General features: G+C 37.9%; 1 protein-coding gene across 3 annotated transcripts in view; it reads left to right on the top strand.

Moving 5' to 3' along the window:
* Nucleotides 1–23,152, top strand: part of gabbr1b (gamma-aminobutyric acid (GABA) B receptor, 1b) — a 770,225-nt gene that overhangs the window by 668,548 nt on the left and 78,525 nt on the right. For all 3 annotated transcript variants that reach the window (XM_039768692.1, XM_039768693.1, XM_039768691.1), the window contains 6 exons: nt 8,721–8,822; nt 9,007–9,072; nt 12,885–13,076; nt 13,872–14,117; nt 15,647–15,710; nt 16,896–16,973. In XM_039768692.1, coding sequence (XP_039624626.1) covers nt 8,721–8,822; nt 9,007–9,072; nt 12,885–13,076; nt 13,872–14,117; nt 15,647–15,710; nt 16,896–16,973 — 748 coding nt within the window. The remainder of the gene's footprint in view (nt 1–8,720; nt 8,823–9,006; nt 9,073–12,884; nt 13,077–13,871; nt 14,118–15,646; nt 15,711–16,895; nt 16,974–23,152) is intronic.

Raw genomic sequence — 23,152 nt, 5'->3', positions numbered from 1 at the left:
CATTTGGCCTAAGCTAACCAACACTAATAAACCCCCTCATGAAAGTCTGAAGTGAACAGATATGTGAGTTGCTAAATTATTTGTTTTCATGCAAACCTTTATGTTCTTATATAGTACTATCATTGACTATTCAGAAAAGCAAAATGGCTGCATCAGGGGATATTATAGTATTTTACTGAATAGTGTAGAAGAAAAATGTTTTATTAGCATAAGAGAATAGCAAATTAACATATAGAGCCATAAAAAGTAATTAAAAGCTTCTAAAACATTAGATTAAGCATAAATTAGAATATTAAAGCAAGTACGATAGGTCTAGCAAATATTTAACTAAAAATCAGTTATATTGCATTATTTTATAGGCTTACATTAACATTTCCAAAGTAAAGAAAAGAACAGCTAATTGATACACCGAGACCAGTTTTGGACAGGATAAGAGTTTGAGAACACCTGTGATTGAAGGCTAGGAAACGATAACATAGAGAAGAGGCCTCTGAAACCAGCTGGGTTGCTGAATCAGCAGAAAGGCTTTTGCTATAAGCAGGGTCACGCTGACCTAATGCATGAAGAGAAAATCTTAGTAAATGCAGGCATTAGCAAAAATATTATAAGAATATATTAGCAATTAACTTTAGTGTAGAAATTAAGACAAATCAAGCATACCAAGCAATGATCAAATAAAAGCACATACTATACTTCTTTTTAATTAAAGCTTAAGCTTCAGGTCACTATTGTAAGAAGTTTGGAAGGCTTAAGAGAGGAAACGATGAGAGGAAAACCCATATATGGAATTGAAGCCTTGGCCAGTTAGAGAAAATGGGAACAGCATTACAAATTCCATAAGGGGGGCAGTAATAGGAAAAGTAAGGAGATAATAAGGGTTCCCATGGAAACTCAAAGTCTGGTTAGACAGGAGTAAAAGGGAGTCAGAGGAGGTAGGCAAACAAGCTCATTAGAGCAAGGTCAGAAAAGATAGGAAATTACATAGTAAAGCCCAAAAATGGTGAAGAGGAAACCTTCCACCCAGTCTTAGACCAATCAAAATAAGCCAAACAGACACCAAGAGGAACAATGGACAGTAAAACCAGGTGCAGAATGAGCTAATTGAATGAGCCAAAATGATAACAAATTGTTATAAAAACTTCAATGGCTGCAATGATCGGGGCTCAATCTCATTCGGCCGAATTGGGTTGAGTCCGTGTGGTTGATTTATTGCAATAAAGCCTTAAAACTCTGTCTGTCTATCTCGAGTCCTAATAGCCTTTATTTTTAGGTAAAAAGCCTTCTGATGATGAATTTTTCGCCACCACAATAGCATGTACATTTCTGTCCATCTTATCTCACCAAAAAGTGAGAGCTCGTAGTTTTAAGGAAAAAGGCCTACAAATGCCTCCCTGGACTAAAGGGTATGTCCTGAATCAAGTAGGCATCCTGAAAACATTTAAGTTAGGCTTCTACTCAGAATCACACTCACACTCGAAGAGGTCTGGTTTAAAATGGCTAGGTTCATTAATGACTTATTGTGATTAATGACTTCTGTTTTAGTGTGAGTCAGAATACGTTGATATAGGCTGGGATTTTGTCCAGGAATAATTCCTGTCTTAATTGTGATGCAACTAGGATAGGCTTTGGCTCCCTGTAGCCCTTACCTGGAAAGTGGATGAATGATAGAATCCAGTTTCTTTCATGTAGATCAGTAAATTATATACTACAGGACCCCTGTAGAAATTAAGGGAAAGTGCACTGATGTGGGAAATCAGGAAGTATTTCCTCATAAAAAGGGACATTGTAGTCTGGTACATTCAACTGAGTTACTCTAACAGGATGAGATATTTGAACATGTAGCTTTTAATTGTTTCAATAAGCAGTCTCTTTTTTTAATTCAAGACAAATAATTGCCTTTGTCAGCAACAAATTAATTCCCCAATTTCAGTATCAGATTAAAATTAATTTTACATATTGTTACATTTTATTTTTTTAAAATCTTATTTACATTAACAGCACCTGCAAACAGCTAAACAGCAGTTATTTCTAGTATGACTGAACAGTTAATACTCATTACATATTATTTTGAATAATAGAAAACAACAACAAAATCTATCAAAAATAAATAAAATAGACATGTCTGTGTGTTTTCAAAGCTCATGCAAAGTCAATTAGGTATGCAGACCAACTTAATGAACAGGGCACGTAGCTTATTTTGAGGAGTGCTCACTGGGAACTTTTAGGTCCTCTCCGTGCTGTACTATTTGTAGATCATGACCGCTGTGTGTTACTTACAGAATAGTTGGTTGCTAAGTGTTTTGCCATTATAGGACAGACTCTCACTGTGGGAAAGCAATCATCCATCCCTTGGCAGTCCCTCAGATGCTTTCTGTACCCCCTTAAGATTTAGTCACTCCACATCTTAACTTCACATGATCATTTTTTCATGGGTCTCACTATTTTACCTTCAGTCATCGCTGTGTTTGCCCTGAAAATTGTTAGACTCTTTCTTTGTCCTTGCAGTGTATTTCTTGGAGATCCTTGGCCAAGGTTTCAAAGTAATGAACATGCTGCAGCTGTATTTTCTCATTTTTCTCCTGTTTGCCCCCTGTCACCACTAACCATAGTAAGCTTTCAATCATTGTAAGAAATGTTTAGTGCATTGTCCTATTGGCACTTTCACAGGGCTGCTATCGAATCCTTCAGTTGAGATATTCCTTTAATCCAACACCATAAAGTATGGAATAGCTCAAGCTTTCTTTGTTTTGGTCATTAATTGTTTTTCGTTGTTTCTTCAACTTTTCCATTGCTTTGATGCTACCCTGGCAAGGATATGTGAACTATGCTGAGCTTTTTCAATTCCCCTGAAGATTTCCCAAATAAGACTATGTCTGGGAATCAGTTCTTAGTGAAGTGTGCTTTCAGTGTTTGGCATCACTGTTTTTGAGTGTATATTTTATAATTAGTCCTCCTCCCAGAAGATGTATAGATACAGTGTCTATAAGAACTGTTTATCCCCTTGGAAGTTTTCACATTGTACTTTTATAGTGAGAAGTTAAGCAAAATGACACCTTTTATTGACTAACTAGAAAAATTACAATATGCAAGCTTTCGAGGCAACTCAGGCCCCTACTTCAGGCAAGGTGTAATACTATAGGTAAAACTGGAGTGCCCTGTGTTAATGTAGACACTAGGACAGATACATCATTGGAAAACCTTTAAGTGAGACATTTTAGCTTTATGCTTGAGGTTGTTCTCTTGCAAGCCTTACTTGTATTTTCCTGCATTCATTTTGCCCTCTGTCTCCATAAGCATTCTACAAGCTACCATCTGTCCCTATGTCGTCTCAAGATCTCCTATTTTTTTTTACCCATGCTGAGCAGACACTGCATTGCCCCATCAACTTTTTCAGTGCTTTCATGCTCTGCTCAAGCGCACAACTAACAGTGTAAAGTGTGTTTCCCAGAACAATAATAAAGTCTGAACTGAGATACCACTGGAGTTTCATAACTATGTGCAGTTGCCTTTTCAGTGCAGCAGTTTTATCATTATACTTTTCAGTGGTTTGTGATTAACTTTCACTTCTACAGTTTGCCCATACAAGAAGTAATGAATATTTCCATCAGTGTTTTACTGGTATATGCAATGGATTACCCTAATTACATCAAGACTGCCCCAAGTCCTCTTTCTGATGTGTCACATTGTAGAATAAACTGCTCAGATTGGTTGAATTACTTCAACACTGGGGCGTGCAAGATGACCTCTTTGATCCTCTAAAACTTTCTCATGAGTGTTTCCACAATGAATCATTATGAATTATCTATTGTGGAAACCGGGGTACTCCAGCTGTCCCAACCACGCCATAGACAGGCAGAGGCACAAGTTCAGCACAGCACACATTTATTTACAAAAGGGGAAGCATGTCTCCCTCGCTTCCCTCAACAGCCCAGTACACAGAGCACCAAATATACAGTCCATTCTGTCTTCTTCTTCTTCTTCTTCTTCTTCTTCTTCTTCTTCTTCTTCTCTCCTTTCTGTGTCTACTCCTCCACTGTCAATCTTTGTACCTCTTCCTCCCAACTCTAGCTCCTTGAGTGGAGTGAGGTGGCTCCTTTTATGTTGGTCCTTGGAGTGTTCCAGGTGGCTCATTAATCAGACCTGGAATCACTCCCAAATGTGCTGAAAGCCTTAAGTACAGCTCTACAGCTCCCTACCTGGCGGCCCCCATGGAACCCAACAGGGCTGTACCAAACTTGTGGGAATCCATGGTGCCACAGCTGACCAGGAGGGCTCCCCTTTAGCATCCCGGGGTGGTAGATACACTCTCTTGGAGGTCCTCTCTCCCCCCAGTCCTTCCATCCAGCTGCCATTTCGGCCGGGTAATGGCCATGGCCGCCCGTCACACTATCGATATCTCTTACAAAATGTGACGGCATGGCAGTTTCGGAATCTTACTGAACAACTGACCATGGTAAAAAATGTTGTACTTCCTTGCTCATATTTACGGCCATGCCATTTGCATTGTATAGTGCCTAGCTTTCTGATGGGTTGTATTTTCCCTTCTTTTTTCCTTTCGTTGACATAGTGTGCAGAATTGCAGAATTCTGTGACATTTGCTCCTTGTTAAGACAACTCTGCAGCTTTTCCTATCTGTATACATTGGCCTAAGCTAAGACTGGTCTGTCCAAGTAGACATCCTTTTAAGTGTGAGTCACGTGTATTCTGTCTCAGACGACAGAGTCTGTGATCTCATTGAAATTACAGGTGGCAGTTAGAAGTCTTCAGTTATGTCAAAAATTTGTGCCAAGCTCTAGTCTTGGCTCTGATTGCATGTCAAAAAAATGTATCTTTCTATCTTCTCATCTGCCTTGTGGTCAAAAAATTCCTGCAATGCTGCAATTACGTCACTTATCAATATAACCTCTAGTTCCATATCTACATTTTTTCACCAATCAGGTAATCTAACAGTTTCACTTGGTATTAATCTGTTTTATCTCTTATCATCAGGTCTTTATACAAGTTGAATTCTTCTTTCCATCTTTTTCATGTAAGAGATTAAATTAGAATTGTCAAAGTCTATTTTCCCAGGAGGCTTCAGGGCACTTTCCATCTCAGCTAATGCAATTATTGTAATCACAGCCTTCTAAAAATGTAAAGTTACTCAGAAATCGAAGGCTTGTCAGCCTGACAGTTAGTGTGGAATCCTGTTTGTAACTAGCTCACAGAAACCTCTGCGTCCAGTGCCACGCAAGTTAGTCCCTGTGGCATGTTTTTTCCCTCTTCTGTTTAAACAACATTCATGTTTTTTGTGCTAATTCACCAAAGTACTATATTTTAGTACTGCTGCCTCAGTATTTCATGTGTAGTTCAACACAAACCTTCATTTAACAATCAAAAGATCTGTTTATTGGTCTTCTCTAAACACCATACATGCATAATAAGATGCACTTTACTATTTCACAAACAAATGAATCACCCCATAACAGTGTCACATTCTAATATATTCTAATATTTTTCTCATATTGCTACATTAACTACCCAAATCAACTCAGTCAACTGAAAAGTATCCATTTTTTGCAAAATTTCTAATATTGATGATCTAAATCTGAAGGCATATTTCAAAAATTTCAGTGCAATTTAACAGGGCAAATTGAAAAAGCAATTACAATTTTAGGTGGTGCTCTTTAACGTTTAACAAAAAATAATTATTATGGTGTTTAAAAATATTTTTTGTAACTAAAAGAGACAGAAAGAGTAAAAAAAGAGAAGTAGAAAAAGATTTATTAGTGTTTTTTTAAACTTTGGTTAGGCATCATATAGGAAGATGGGTTACTTAGGGGTAGTCCTAGTTTTGTATTAAGTATAATATCAGGAAAAATCAAGAAAGCCACTTCCCCTAGTTTTCATTTCCAAATGTCCTTGTTACCTAGGTTTTATGCTTAAACATGCATATGCAGACACAATGTAAATTTGGTGTATAATTCAAGAAATGTGTGAGATGTATCAGGAACGTTTATTGGGTTCATCTACTCTTGCTCTTGAAGATTAACACACACAGAGATATACACACCTCATACACACACTGACCAGAAATATTGATGCAATCAGGGTCAAGCAGTTAAAATACATGCTTCTCATATCATTTAATCTTTTGTGTCCTGTATGCAAACACTGTGTAAGGCGGGTGTATAACTCACGAAGGTTGTGAGACATACCAGGAACGTTTATTGGGTTAATCTACTCTTGCCCTTGAAGATTTAGACACACACACAGAGGCATACACACACATCCACATAGCGACCCTATCCAGACAAAGTCTTGAGTGGAGCCAATTGCCAGTCACTCTGCAATATGCACATAAGACACAGACACACAAGCATACAGAGAGATCCAATTCAGATAAAGTTTAAGTGGTTCCAAGTGAGAGTTATTCAGCAATATTCTCCGTAAAATTCTAGAGATAGGGATTCAGTATCACCAGTTCTAACAAAAATGTGGGTGTCATTTTGGTTGTATGCTACTTACTAACCAAACTATATGTCTTGCTTTTACCACAGTTGTTCTAATTATTGAGGAGTTACCACAATTTCCTTGATAAACCCTCTGAATGAGAAAAGTAGGATTAAACTCACACTTAGTACCCATTTATTATTTCAATCACTCTAGATAAAAGACAAAGTATAGAAAATAAAAGCAATGTGGTATTTATTAATGTACAACAATACCAAATAGAAGAAAATATAATGGAAAATAAAACAGGTAGCAAAGTCTGGATATAAACAGTCTTAGAAAAGCTTACTGAAAATCAGAAGTGTCAAAGAATGAATGTTCTGAGTGGCTTTTGGTTTAGTGATCAGCGTTGTTCAGAGTTTTTCTGATGTCCAAATCAGATGATTTCACATCATTTGATCTCTGATTTTACCTTTCTTTTGTTGTTTTTCTTCCTCTTCTTTTCTCCTCCATTTGATCTATAAGAAGAGCCATATTTAAGTTAAAATACACACGTGGGGTTTTGGGGCATGTGACCTTGTACACGTTTGACTGGCCATCCTATCCTAATTGCGAATGACTCTGATTAAAGTGTTTGATCTTTTAAGTACCTCATTCTTTTCCCAAGCTGTAAACTAATTCAGCAATTCCTAGTCCTATGTCATCTATACATTCAAATAATATAGAAATTATAATATACAGTAAATAATGATAATATAAGTGAATTAAAACGGGTTCTGTGGTATGTGCTTATTTGCCTTACTCAGATAATAAAGTAATTGAATAAAAGGATGACTGGAACAAATGAATAACTTACTAGTACAATACAATTTCAATCCCTGTGCTGGGCTGGCACCCTGCCCAGGGATTTATTCCTGCCTTGCACCCTGTGTTGGCTGGGATTGGCTCCAGCAGACCCCCGTGACCCTGTGTTAGGGTATAGCAGGTTGGACAATGACTGACTGACTGCTTGCAATTCTTGTAAGTTCTGCAAATTCAGTTCATCCTAGTTCGTTTGAGCAAAGTTTTTAAAATTTTAAATAAACAGTATGCAGTTGAAAATCTGAAGATTGCCCACACCATAAAATTGGGTGATACATTCATTTTACTTTATATGTGCTGCTGTTTAGGAGTATGCAGCTAGTTGTTGCTCTGCAAAAATGTAATTCACTGTAATCATGTAAGATTCCCACTTCCCTTTAAAGTGTGGCTCATATAAATACAGCACTCCACACGCAGAGCACACACCATACACACATAATTACTCTTTTCTGATTCAGCTCCAAGTTCAACATCTTAAACACTGAAATCTTAATTTGGCAATGCACTTCATTAAATATATTTATGATTTTTATTGAAATCAATTTGATAAATGTGGAATGTAAAGGAATATAAGGACCAATCCAAATTGTTATAAAAAGTACAATTTTGTGCTAATCTGAGCCTCACCAATTTAAATAGTTATTTAAATCTCTTATTTAGCCTTTGTTTTGTGCCTATTGTAAAAGTAGAATTTTGTGCTAAATTAAACCTTAATTGTTTAAATAGTTCATTAAGTCTCTTACTTAATTTCCCATTTTGTAATGATGTTATCTGTGTAGCTATACACTTCTTTTAGCTTAACCTGAGAGTACTTTAAATTATTAGATCTAGTGCCTGAAAAGTCAATGTTTTGAAATTCAGTAAAACACCTGGCTGACAATAATCAATAATTGGCAGTATAATTTTCTAATATTTCCAAAGATTCAAATACACTACATTAAGATAACAAATTCTGACAATGGTGCATCTAAATGTGTTAGAACGGTGTGAGGAGACATGCCAGGTTCCTGAAGCCTTTCAGAGTGTTGCCTAGTGACCTGACATTTCTTAATTATCGGCGAAGGCACATCACATATTAGGAGACATGCCAGACAACAGAATTGGTTTCAAGGACAAATGTAAAGTGACATTTGCTCAGATGCACCAACCAAATGAAATTTCTTTGAGAAATGTCATGGATAGGATGATTTATCAAATTTACTCTCATTCTGTTTGATTAAGTTATACCATATTAGTGCCACCTGTCACGTATTTGTTGTTTTTCTCTTCTGCCCATTTTTTTCACCTGGCTTCTGCTCTGTACATGTTGCATGTAACTAGTTGTTTGTCATCTTCCTCTGATTCAAAGCACTTCTCCCTCTGTCCTTCTTAATGCTCCTCTCATTCTGCTGATGATTTATATCTGTCCTCGGCTTTTGTCTCTGCAGACCTTGGATGATTTAGAGGAGCGAGTCAAGGAGGCTGGGATTGAGATCAGCGTGCGACAGAGTTTCCTTACCGATCCTGCCATAGCAGTTAAGAATCTCAAGGTATTGGCCTCAGACTTTCAGGGTCAATGAGGAATTTGTGTTAGAGCAATATGTTATCCTAGGAACCTCATGACAAAGCTAGAGCAGTGTTTTGCAAAAAATATATAGTTTTGTCGCATTAAACATTTACAGTGTCATTTACTCAGACCTCCAAGATTTGATAATTCTGACTGATTTCTTTTAGCGTCAAGATGCCAGAATTATTGTGGGACTCTTCTATGAAACAGAAGCCAGGAAGGTCTTCTGTGAGGTGAGTGACCTGGTCAGTTTGTCACAGCAATTAAGTGCCTTGACATTTATCTTAATTCCACTGTCTCTCTTTAGCCATCTTAAGATGCTCGGATAGTGGTGTTCAGCAACCTTGAAAGGCACACATTTGTCCAAAATTATATACTGGATAGCATGCATACAAAGCCTATTGATGGACACTTGTAGAAACCTCTAATCCAATTTATGCAATTGTGCCCCAAGAGGAATGGCTAGAAATAACTAATATGGGGAGAGGGAGAAATTGTTAATTCCATAGAACCACTGTAGATGTTAGGACTAAATTAACAGCTATGAAACTTCTTTGCATCTCCTTGTGCTTTGGAACAATATTTCTGCTATTTAGTATAATCGATTGTCTATATCTAATCCTCATGTAATAATTCCCTAATTTAATCCTCATGTAGTAATTCCCTAATATAAGTACAATTGGAAGGGTATATTTTGGCTTTGCCCACAATATTTTTTCAGAGGAGTGACATGTGCCTGTTTTGGTTGGTTAAATACAAGAAGGGCTGCTTGCATTTTGGACCACCTGCAGCAGCTTGATAGCACATGTGGGTACTCCTGCCAGAAGTAAGTTGCTGTAGCCTAGACACAACAAGACCAACGCCTGGACTATTAGTTGTGCTGCATACTCTGTCAGATAATGTCTGATCTTGTGGATGTTGAACAGCGTGAACCTGCATGATTCTGAAAATAGTACAAATGTGGCTAGAAAAAGATAGCTGCTACTCAGTCACCACCCAATGATTTCATACTGCATTGGTAGGTGTTAGCAACATTAAACCAAGCTATACAAAGATGGGGAGCTGAACATAATGGACAACCCTGTGAATGTCTAATGCACACTTAACAACTCTCTTCTCCAGGACACGCTGTAGGATCTGCCTGAGATGTAGGACTCAAACTATTTGCAGACACTCTTAATGATACCAAAGGTCAGAGAGGGTGCAAAGTAGTATGTTGTGGTTGACGACGTCAAAGGAAGAGGAGAGATCTAGCAGAATCAAGACCAATGACATGTTGGTAGCTCTAGCAGATCGTAGCTGGTGGACCACAGTCAGTAGAGTCATCTCAGTCGAATGGTTCCTCTTGCAGCCGATCTGGTTGGTATTGAGCAATCTTTTCTGTACAATGAAGGAAGAGATCTGGTTAGAAACAGCACATTCAAGTGTTTTGGAAAGAAAGGAAAGGAGGGAGACAGGCCTGTAATTGTTAACTTGGGATGGACTAAGTGTTTGTTTTTTGAGAAACGGGGTTATCAGAGCATGTTTGAAGATGGTAGGAAATGTGCCTGAGCTGAGTGATATGTTAATGATGTGTGTAGTTGCATAAATGAATGACGGGAGATGGCCTGAAGGAAATATGGAGAGATAGGGTCAAGTGGATAGGTAGTGGAATGATTGGAGAAGAGGTCAGAAACATCAATGACAGAGTGATGCTTGGGAGGAGGAATAATGGGTGGCAGAGAGGGTCAGAACTGATGGTTGATAGCAGCAACTGTATCCTGAAAAAAGATGGTAAAGTCATTAGCAGACAGAGAGGTTGTGGGAGGAGGTAGAGGAGGGTTAAGAAAAGAGGTGAAAACGGAGAACAGAGACCATGTGTCAGTGGTGATGGTAATTCTGGTCTGATAGAACCTTACCTTATCTTTGATGATGGCAGAAGAAAAAGGGAATGGAATTGGTATTTAGCCAGGTCTGCCTGAGCCTTTGACTTTGTTAATTTCCTTTCAGCTGTCCTGACCTCAGTCTGTTGATTACGAAGTGCTTCAGAAAGTCAGGGACAAAAGGGTCTTTCGTGTGCAAGTCTGGAAGAGAGTGGGCAAACATTATCAAGGCAGGAGGACAGAGTCTAGCATAGGATGTTTGTGGCAGTATTGGTGTAAAGAGAGGAGAAGTGGTCAGGAGAAGGGAGAGCAAAGGAGACTATAAAAGAGAATTGGGTGGGTGAGATGGAGTAGGGGTGATGGCAGAAGGATAATGTTGGGGGAGGAGGAGAATGAGAAGAGGGAAGCAGCAGAAAGAACTGAATGAAAAAGTGGTCAGATGTGTGTAGGGGAGTGACAGATGCATTAGTGGGAGTGCCGTTATGTTATGGAATGAGGTCAAGCAGATTTCCAGCATTGTGAGTCAGTGGGGTGTGGAGATATGTGATGCTCAAGGAAAAAAGAAGATTGAGAAAGTCAGCAGCACAGGGGCTGTCCAGGTGGATGTTCAGGTCCCCGAGAATGAAAAGTGGGCCGTTGTCATCTGGGAAGGAAGAGAGCAGTCCATCCAGCTCATCAAGGAAGTTCCTAAGAACACTTGGAGGGAGATAAATAACATCAATGGTCATGTTAATGGAAAGGAGACAGAAACTGCTTGGTACTCAAAAGTAGTGAAGTTGCATACATTAACCGGGGGAGGTGAATCTCCAGCTCTTGGTCATAAGGATACCTGCCCCCCGAACCCTACCAGTGAAATGGCAGGAGTGGGAGAAGTTGAAGGTGAAAGTGCTATTGGTGTTGCTGTATTTTCTGATGAATCCATGTCTCTGTCAGAGCCTCCACATGGAGACCCCTTTCAGTGGCGAAAGTTGGAATAAATCTGCTTTGTTGACCACAGACTGGCAGTTCCACAAGCGAAAGGAGAAGAAGATATTTGAAGTGGTGGCTTGATGCAGTGAATGAAGGATGTCTGGATTTCTCCCTCTGTTGCTAAATGGGCAAGAATGTATTGATGATGCATTCTGAAGACGATATTGAAAGAGAAGCAAAACACAATGCTTTAGTTAAGTAGAAGTGTTGGTAGACTCACACAGATAGACTTGAGGTCTTTACACAAATAGGCATTCATACAAGAAGGACTGCACATGAGGGCTGATGCTTTTGCAAGAGCATTGTAAGTCTCCTGAAGTAAGGAGCAGCTGAGTGAGCCCAGCTGCAAGTCTCAAAGCAATTATCAACACAAAGCAAGGGGGCGGCACTTGTTAAATAGATCGAAACTAGGCAATAAGCAGGCAAAGAAAAAAGATGCGGGTCGAACGGTATGCTTAAACCACAACAGTAAACAGTAAAATCAACTTCACAATGATAATAATATCTAAGCCCAGATAACTGTTTACAATGCACAAGTACAAGTCACTAATAGAAGTCCAAACCTGAAGACACCTAACATCTCTTGAAGCAGACGCCTATAAAACCAAAAGTTATTCACCTACTTTACATAGGATTACAGGGTAGAAAATGAATTTGTCTGTGAAAAATGACTTTAACTTGAACTGCATGAAGATTTACAAAACAAAATATTAATAAGAAATTATAAATACATCTAAAACATCTTGTGATGCTTTAAGGGGACAATGCTGGGGAGTCAACAGAGCAGATCCTTCATTACCAATTGGTAGATTTTCTGGAATATTTCAGAACGTGTGTGCTCTTTTGGAATAAACGAAACCTTTAGACTGTATGTTAGTGATTATTAATTAAAACATGAATTCATCACAGCATTTGGTATGTACTTAATGCAAATAAAAGAGCAATTGTGGCAATTTTTATACTACTTGGCTTTGATGTTTTACATAAATAAAATAGGAAATCTTGTGGGTTATTGTGTTTAACTAATCCTACTTAAAGAAAACACAATCAATTATGTGTCAATGTTTATTTATTTTTTTTGCTGTTTATAATGGACACCAGCTGGTTTTAGAAAATCAAAGAGTACAATATTATACATTATATGCAAAAGGAAAAAAATGCAGCACATTTTGCCTGAATTTTGAGGTGTTCTTGCTTAATTTTATCCACTCCAGGTCTTCAAGGAGAAATTATATGGTAAAAAGTATGTCTGGTTTTTGATTGGCTGGTACGCTGACAACTGGTTTAAGATTAAAGATCCATCAATCAACTGCACAGTGGAGAACATGACAGAGGCTGTAGAGGGTCACGTCACCACCGAGATTGTCATGCTGAACCCAGAGACTGTAAAAGGGGCATCCAATTTGGTGAGCAAAAGCTTAGTTTGCTTTCACAGGTCACAAAGAGACAAGTTACTAAAAACATGCCAATTTCATAGTTGTGCATGGCAAATGACCTGTCACTTTATGGAGAGGAAGGAAAGGGCTGCATAATTGTACTGCACAGCATGGAATTTCCACAGAAGCTATTAATGTTGCCCTGCAATAAAAAATAATTCTAATAAATCATTTTTTGTACATGAGTCTTTGCTTCAGTGCATTGCTCTAATTTAATTCTTTTTTGCTCTATAATATTCTCTTTTTGCCTTTCTTTCTTCAATCAGTGTGTAATCCCATGTGGTTTATTATGACAAGAATATTTTTATTAACTTCCATTTCCTTCTGTCTTTTCCAGTTAGGTTGTTCTGAATGATTATTAATATTACTTTGCATTTTAACTCATCATTTTATTGTGCTCAAACTATTGCTTTTATCATTTCTTGCTATGTTGTATTTTCGCCATCCTTTGTTTCAGAAGACTGTCTTGAGTGAATTATTGTTGCAAGTTGAGGATTAGTTGTAATGAATAATTCGAAAATCGCTGTCCTGAGTGCCAAAGTTTTGACAAGAGGCCTTAGTATTCTGAATGGGAAACGATACTAAGTACACTGCTATGCCTGCTTTCGTTCATTTTGTTTTTGCCTGCTGCTCATCCGAAATGTATAATCTCCAATGAGTTAGTATCTCACTTTCACGCTTGACTGTATCTCTCTGATTCTGTGACTTTTGCTCCTTTTGTTGAAATATTTATCATTCTGCTCGCTTTGTTTTTCTGTTGTGTAGACATCTCAAGAATTCTTGGAGCAACTAATGAAGCGGCTTGGTGGGAAAAATCCTGAGGAGACTGGTGGATTTCAGGAAGCTCCACTTGCCTATGATGCCATTTGGGCTTTGGCCTTAGCTCTTAACAAAACAGCTGAGCAGCTAGCTAAGAAAGGGCTGCGATTAGAAGATTTCAACTACAATAACAAGAATATCACTAATGAGATATACAAGGCCATGAACTCCTCCTCATTTGAAGGCGTTTCTGTGAGTAGGCCGAATTGCACTATGGGTATGCTGAAGCTACATGGGGTGTGGCAAGACACTTAGGATAGACAATTCCACTTGGTGTACTCTGAATTTTTAGTCAACTGAGCACTCAGCCTTCAGAGCCATAGACCTATGTCCCATTCCAGACGTTTGGAATGCATTTGGCTGCAAAGGTGAAAATATTAACTCAGATAAGCACAGAAATGGCCTTTACTCTTGAAGAGTGTTGCCCTTTGATTTCATCTTGTCTTTGGCAATCTAAGCTAAATGTTTTATACAAAGAGAAGAGTAATAGGCTGCATGTTTAACCCAAGTCACTGTCTAAGGGGACATGGGAGAGTGTAAAGAAATCCCTGAAAGAAATTGAAGTGACCAGATTTGGTCATAAAGATTAAATATGCAATTGATAAAATATATTTTAAACCCATTGATCAACCAAAATGAACACTGCTCTGAGTAATTCGATGGCATCCATCAAAGATCAGCAGTCAGAGGTATATTGCAGGCTTATGACAATGACTTTGAAATTAGAGGCAATCGATTTATCCAGATGAATGTAGCATTTAAAATCTTATTTTTAACTTCTCAGATGACATCTTGCCTTCTTGAGATGTCATATGCAATGCCCCACTTTTACACATTTACCTGAATATCTGAACATGATGGCTTTATCTCATCTGGAATCTAACATCACATGAAATAAGGACTTATCTAGACCTTTTTAGATACCCTATTTGCATAGAAAAGGTTGTTGTATCGTTTAAGAATCTTGTTTTTGAAAAATGTCAGGCTCATTTCTTCCTACTCCAAACTTGGAAAATACCATTTTTATTCTCTCCTAAATTCTGGTACTCCAAATTCGAGTTCAAATAGAACACATATTATATGACTCCCCTGAAGGAATAAGCCCCAACACCCTCAAAAGTGCCCCTTAGGGATAATGTTAATAATATTATCCATCCATCCATCCATTTTCCAACCCGCTGAATCCAAACACTGGGTCAAGGGGGTCTGCTGGAGCCAATCACAGCCAACACAGGGCAGGAACCAATTCTGGGCAGGGTGCCAATCCACTGCAGGACACACACAAACACACCCACTATTTCAATTTAGAATCACCAATCCACCTAACCTGCATGTCTTTGGAGTGTGGGAGGAAACCGGAGCGCCCAGAGGGAACCCACGCAGACACGGGGAGAAAATGCAAACTCCACGCAGGGAGGACCCGGGAAGCGAACCCAGGTCTCCTAACTGCGAGGCAGCAGCGCTACCCCTGCGTCACCCTAATAATATTATAATAATGACAAATTGAACAGTAAATGGAAAAATAATTAGACTAGTCAAAAACTTACTTTTCCTAACACATTGAGGATCAGAGTGTAACATTCACTAATGGCTTGCTTAGGCACACTGAATGAGGATCCTAAACAAACAACCATATTCTATATGTGCTTCAGTTGACTAGATGTAGAAGTTAAAGCTATATGTACTTGCTGTCTCTTTCTCATTCTTTCTCCATTCTTTAGGGTCACGTGGTTTTTGATGCCCAGGGATCCAGAATGGCATGGACCCTAATTGAACAACTACAGGGTGGGTAATATTTCAGTTTTAACCATTGCAACTTTCTGGGCGTGCTAAAACTGAGAACAATTTATAAATAACTCATTCCTTGAAGTGGAAACAAATGGTGGAAACAAAGTGGTGCAGTGGGTCCTGGGTTCTTCCTGGTGCATGACAATGCCCAGCTTCATGTGGGATATTATGCAGGCAGTTTCTGGAGGATGAAGGAATTGATACCATTGACCGACCCCCATGCTCGCCTGACCTAAATCCAATAGACCACCTCTGGAACATTTCGGTCCATCCAATGTTGCCAGGTTGCACCTCAGACTGTTCAGGAGCTCAGCGATGCCCTGGTCCAGATCTGGGAGGAGTTTCCCCAGATCACCATCCGTCATCTGATTAGAAGCATACCCTCCCCTAGCCTCCGACGTTGTCAGGCATGCATAGAAGCACGTGGGAACCATATGAACTACTGAGTACGATTTTGAGTTGCTGCAATGAAATTTCAGGAAAATGGACTGGCCTGCCACATCATTTTTTCACTTTGATTTTCGGGGTGTCTTTGAATTCAACCCTCTTTAGGTTGATAATTTTCATTTCCATCAAATGATGTGGCATCCTTTCATTCCTAACACATTACTCAGTCCATATCAGTACAAATACCCGGCATGATTTTTTTTCCCGTTGAGATCTGATGTGTTTTCAAAGTGTTCCTTTAATTTTTTTGAGCAGTTTATATACAGTATAGCTAGGGGCATCGGTGAGCCCCAAACCCCAAACACAAATGCTCTAAAGAGTCCCAGGTTCAAATCAAAGGAATCATAAGGTGTCCATATATATATATATATATATATATATATATATATATATATATATATATATATATATATATATATATATATATATATATATATATCTATAATCTATCTATCTATCTATCTATCTATCTATCTATCTATCTATCTATCTGTCTATCGATCGATCAATAGATAGAAAATTACTGATCTGATTAGCAGCAAGAACAGGCCATTTAAACTGTTTTACTTTATTGACATCAAACTCTGTGATCTCTATTTGACATTAAGTGCACAGAAAGACGCCCAGCTAGGCAGATGGTGCCCTTCTTTTCAGGACTCTGTTTATTTGTGCTTTGGGGCATTATTGACGAGGATTTGGCCAGACTGTTAAATTAAGTTTCTTGTCATCCCTCAGGTGGCAGTTACAAGAAGATTGGATACTATGATAGCACAAAGGGGAACCTTTCGTGGTATGGAAATGACAAATGGATTGGTAAGTAACTATAGTAGTATGTTTGGTACAGCATGAAAAAAATGTTCAATGAAAGGTTTCTAAAGAGGATTTTTATAAATCATTTGTTTTTCAGCGTTATTCAGTGATTCTGGTAACTGTGGAGAATAATGTTTTGTAATTGAATATTGCAATTGAAGGTGCGGTCTGTTTTTATCATATTTAAATTGTTTACCCATAAGTCTAATGCAGACCCACTGAATAAAAATAAAGACATAAATCATCCACTTGTAATTTCTTGTGGTAAATATAATTCAGTTCTCAATTAAATTAAAAACAAAACATATTGTTTGGTGGGAATACCTGTGGGAGCCCATGCCTTTTCCTGACTTTTAGCTAAAAATAAGTACAGCCTTGCTGTGTAGATGCCCAGCATATTAGATTGTGCAATTTGTCCTGAGAGTCTATTGCAGTTTATAAAGCCCGTTTATTTGAAAAAGTCATCACAGATGAGCATCAAAGCTGCTTGCTTTATAGTTTGAAGAAAGGGGAAGCAGAGCTGCAGTGTAAAATCTCAACCACAAATATTTAGGCTGAAAAAGACTGAACAGATGTATAGTGCAAAATTGTATCTATAAAGGTCAGCAAAGCATATAATCATTAGTGGGGCTATAGCTAAATGTCATTTGTAGATGTATAGTGTCGTCGGTAATTAGTAAACTGTCATGGCCAGTTGAACATTAAAAATTTGCCATCAACAAAAAAAAAGATGTTTTAAGGAATTCCCTTTTAGTGTCTATTTTTTGCATAAGAATGAGTTATTTTTTTGTTTGCCAGGGGTCATTAACTGACATACCTTACTATTCTTTAGAGAGTAAGTGCTGTTTGTAGCTGGAGCATTTTTGAATAGACCTTCATGTGAAGGTTTTCTTGCAGGCCATGACAGATTCTTCTGTATTCTGAGGATGGGGAAATACTAACTGTATACATTTTCAAATTATGAAAGTGCCAAACATGGAGATAAAATGTCACCTTTAATTACATCTGCTAAATTTCACATTCCAGCCAAAACTGTTTTTGAGACATTCATGCAATTACAGACAGGGCTTCTGGCAAAACAAATGCTTTCCTTCTTTCTGATTGCCCCATGCTGGAGGGCTGACATTTTCTCCTTCCTCTGGCTGTTACTTAAAGGTTACTCTGCTGGAGGGCACAGACCCCACTGTGGGTGGGAGTGAAGAGGCTGGCAATGAGATTAATGGGAGGAAGTCAAGAAAGGATAAATGCAAGAAAAAATGTAATTATTAATACTGACCAGAGCTAACTCATAAGTTTGGAAATGTCAATAAAACTGCCTTTAACTTTACTAGAGTTGTGCAGCTATATATTTGCTAGATGATTCTTATGTGGGTTTGCATGGCGTCTCTTAGTGCTGCTACCTCATATTTCCAGCATTCTAGGTTTAAATCCCACAGCCTGTCATTATCTGTGTGGGACTGCATATTCTACTGGTGTCTATGTACCTTGTCCACCCAGGTACTTGGATTTTTCTCCTCTAGCCGTGCCACTTAGGTTAATTGCTTACATCCTGTAAAATGGCCTAAGTGTTCACACGTGCTCTACAGTACAATGGGCCGGTGCGCCCACTGCTTCCAGGAAAGGCTCTGACCTCCAACATCCCTGGTTTGAGAGTATAATGTATGTTTCAATGTATGGAACTATAAGTTAGACTGTATCTCATCATAATGCAAATACTTAGGGGCATTTAAACACCTGATAATGAAATATATAAAAAAAAACATACTCAGATATCAAATGTTTCGCAACAAATGGTTCACAATTCAGTTTCATTTAAATGTAATGCACAAATTTCATTTCCATTTGATGGTATTAAGAGTTAAGAACCTATTTTGTTAAATAATGACTGATAGTGTGGATGAAAGACTTAATTCTTTCTAATTAAACAAGAAATTGATGAAAATATTGCATTATATAAATGAGTTAACAAATCAGTCTGTTCAGAAACCCATTTTAATACAGCATCTTTCGTACTTGTTGGCACTTCGCTGGTTTTTCAATTAAGTCAACAAGGTTTCAATCCTTAGTTGATATCTGTGTAGAGTCTGCACGTTCTCACAGTGCTTGATGTGCTGGTTAGGTTGATTGGAAACTCTTAATTGATTTTGTGGGTGTAAATCAATGAATGGCACAATAAATGGTTGTGGCTCCGGTGTTATGCAAACTGCTGCCAGGAGAGACATGGGTCTCTACCACCCTACAGTGGACAAGCAGGTTTCAAAACTGAATGAATATGTCTTTTTCATCCTAAGCCTAGTCTTCACTAGTTTTATTAAAAAATAGCATTAGAATTTTAATTCAACCATCCATTTGGTTTCATCCATCTGAATCCAGTTCAGTATCTGGGTTACATTTTTATAAACCTTTCCATAGTGGATGTACTGGTGGCAGTACATTTTTTCATTCCAAAATGATGATGTTGATGTGCTTGAGACATTGCCATCCTATGGTTTATTAGAACTATGGTGTTGCCAGGCTTGTGCTCCTGGTAGGATCACTCTGGGCAAACTGGTCTAAAAAGAGGACTAGATAAAGAAAAAACAAAACTTTACCCCTATAATACTTCAGATGAAAATCTAAGAGAATCTTGCTCCAAACAGGAATACCAAAATTCACACATTGAGCCTGGCCTGGGGGTGACATTTGCCATTTATTGGCTAGTGTACAGGTGACACATACAGAATGAATGGGTTCAGTTCACGCCATGTGGGTTCAATGTGTGTGTGGCTCAAGTTCAGGATTTGTTTTAGTAATAAACCGTGAGGGGAACTAATGAGCAAATGTCCTAAAGGTTGACAAAGGAAACTATATCACTACAGCAGTGGAAAAGGACCTACTTGTAAGAAGTGTTGTGTATCCAGCAGAAAGCGTTAGCTCCCTGAGAATGAGTTCTTTTAATTGCTGCATGTTACATAACCCGAATCTATATAGATATAATATAAAAAGGCGATACCCCTCCCTTAGTGATACAGTGGTAAGAAATCACATAGAAGAAATAACTTAGCTTTGTTTAATGACGGCTTACGCTGCATAACAGATGAAAGAAGTCAGTGGCAAGACTGGGAGTGGGGGCTCGATGTGTAGAGTCTGCCATTTTCACTGTGCAGTGGAAAGATTTTCAGGATCGGATCTGTCCGTCGGCTTCAAAGGTGCTTGGCTGCTTTCCAAGGCTTTATACTGTTTCTTTCGTGTGGAGGCCCTCACTTAGGTGAATAATACAATTCCAAACAAGGCAAAGAGGATACAGTTTCATGCTGACTCTGACAGACAAAAAATAGTATACATCTGTATACAAAAATCTGACGGAACGTTTTTCCAGTTGTCTTTATCTGTTTTGTCTTTTATTATGCTTTGCCTAGCAGTTCTAAATGATGAGCCCCTTTGCTAAATCTTGCACTGTGTCAACTGTGCATGTGAGTAGAAACAAAAGTAGATTTACAATATATATTTGCACAGAGGACAGTGACATAATAAACTTATGTTCTTATTACAGGGTGGGAGGTGGTTGACTGAAACATCGTTTTTTTTTTTAGCATTTTATTGATTTTATTAAATTCAAATAACATTGCATACAAGCAAGTCAATATTAAAATATGTAAACAAATCAACCCCCACCCATAAGAAAGAGAGCTAGGCCAGCTGAGTAAAACTTTGTACTAGTAAAAATAAGTAAATAGATAAATGTATGTAGTATGCTGTTGCTGAAGTATGTGAATTTCCCCTTGGGATTAATAAACTATCTATCTATCTATCTATCTATCTATCTATCTATCTATCTATCTATCTATCTATCTATCTATCTATCTATCTATCTATCTATCTATCTATCTAAAATGTTATTTATTAGATCCTGCCAGGTTTTGAAAACATTTTGTACAGAACCTCTAAGTTAGAATTAAATTTGTTCCAATTTCAAATACCGGTAGGTCTTATCCTTTTATAGTTGATACTGGTGAATCAAACAGTTGCCTCAATGCAACCCCCTGTTGTAGAAAAGAAAATACTGTTTATGTGAGTGTGTTTAACCACTATTCAGAGTAATTCATCTTCATTAGGTAAGGTCTTAAGATTGGAATGGAAAACCACTATGCTCACATGAGAATTAAAAGAGAAACCTTGGGGGTTATTTGGTAGAAGTTTTCACTGTCTGTGATTCATTTGTGAGTGAGAGTTGTGTACTTTTGCTGTTTTATGATGAGTAAATTTCAGATGAATGTAGAAATCTCATCAATGCTGTGTCTCGACCACTCTTCTGGCTGTGATTTTTATTTTCTTCTATGAACATAACAATGCATTGCCAACAATGAAAGCTGCATCTTTCTCATTTATGGGTGGTCTTGTTGTTTTTGCATTATTTGACAGTGATCTCAGGAGTGGATTTGTGGCCAAATGTTACGCTGCCAAATGTGAAATCATTGTTCTGTTTCAAAAAGCCATGGATTGCTCTCTGTGGGATAGGTGAGAGGGGATTCTCAAAGTGGAGCAGTTACCTTCAGGTCCTGTTTATTAGTGAAATTTAGGGTTATTGTGAGATTGTCCAACACGGCAGCACAATGATGCAGTACTACAGTTACATTCCTAATCAGATATAACTACAGAGGTCATAGGGAAACCTGACTACTTGGAAGGCTGAGATGCACAATCATCTTGCTGGATATTGGAATAGGAATGTTACTGTTGATGAATATAATGATGAAGCCTCCTTGACAAGTCTCATGGGATGTGTTCCAGGCATGGGCTTGGATAGGAGGAGAATACTCCTTTTATTTGACCTAGAAATTGCTCAAGTAAATCTAAAGAGTATTGACAAAGTAAGGTTTGACCAACTTGGTCTTTTAGCACTGCAATCATAATTTTAATTTTCTTCTTGAAATCATTTATACATGCACAAAGTAGTGTAATATACGTTTTCTGTTTTTTTGTTTTTCTTTTGCATATAGTTGATGTTTTTGCTTTTTAATGTTTGACTACATGAACTATAATTTAAGAAATACTCAAGATGAGTCTTAAGCTTCTTAAATGTATAACAATTTAGTCACTGATCCAGCAGTATATTTCCAAAGAGAGGTTCCAGCATCACATTTTATTTATAATGATTCAGATGGAATTTCTTTTTTGCTTATTATTGATCGCACAATGAAATCTCAAAATGATTTATTTTCTGAAATTAGATTTTAAAGCTATTCCTTTCAAGCTCTTATTTTTGTTCATGCACACACACACACATACACACAATTTTGCTCCCAGTTTCAGAAAGTAGTCTGTGGTAACTGTGCCTAGGGACATCATGCTGGGAAGAAAATAAAATTCTTATTGAGATCTCACAGATTTTCTTAGACTTGGGATTCTAGAATCTGTCCCCCTGAATGCTTCATTAAGCTTGCAATATATAGTTTCTGTATAGTGAGGCAAAAATGATAAGTTGGGATGTGTGTGATTTAAATATATTTTTTAAAGTATAATTCCATAGCTGTATAAAGTAAATTCAGAATGTTAAACTAAACACACAATATTTTAAACATAAACAATATAGCATAAATCCTTCTTATCAAGGTGGTAACACAAAGTATTCTTGAAATGGTAGGATTACTAGATTCAATTCACTTCACTTTAGATATGTTTTTCCTGATGAGGGATGCCATAGCAACATGTTGAGCTGAACTGACCAGGCCACCCTGGCTTCAACAGCTTCTTTTCCAGTTCTGTATAAAATTTCCCACATGTTGCCGGTCCAGCAGAGAGATATACAGTAATAATCCATAATCTAACTATGTCCTGGATCTGCTCCTGGGTCTTTTCCCAGTGGGCCATGGGTGGTACACTCCACTTTTGAAGTTTATCATGAGCCATCCATTCTACATTCCTATACCCAGCTTATTGTGACCTGAAAAAGCATTGGTTCTAACCTGAGTTCCATCTGTAATGTTCAGCTCCTCACCTTTCATCTGCACACTATGTATAACTCATGTTTGTAGGTGAGTATTTGAATGTATCTTCTTCTTTCAGCTGCTCCTGTTAGGGGTAGCCACAGTGGATCATCTTCTTCCATATATTTCTGTCCTCTGCATCTTGTTCTGTTGCACCCATCACCAGCATGTCCTCTCTCACCACATCCATAAACCTTCTCTTAGGCTTTCCTCTTT

Source organism: Polypterus senegalus, chromosome 11 (assembly GCF_016835505.1).
Source record: "Polypterus senegalus isolate Bchr_013 chromosome 11, ASM1683550v1, whole genome shotgun sequence".
Lineage (NCBI taxonomy): Eukaryota > Metazoa > Chordata > Cladistia > Polypteriformes > Polypteridae > Polypterus > Polypterus senegalus.
The sequence above is the reverse complement of the archived record's forward strand: the minus strand, read 5'-3'. Positions and strand labels throughout refer to the sequence as shown.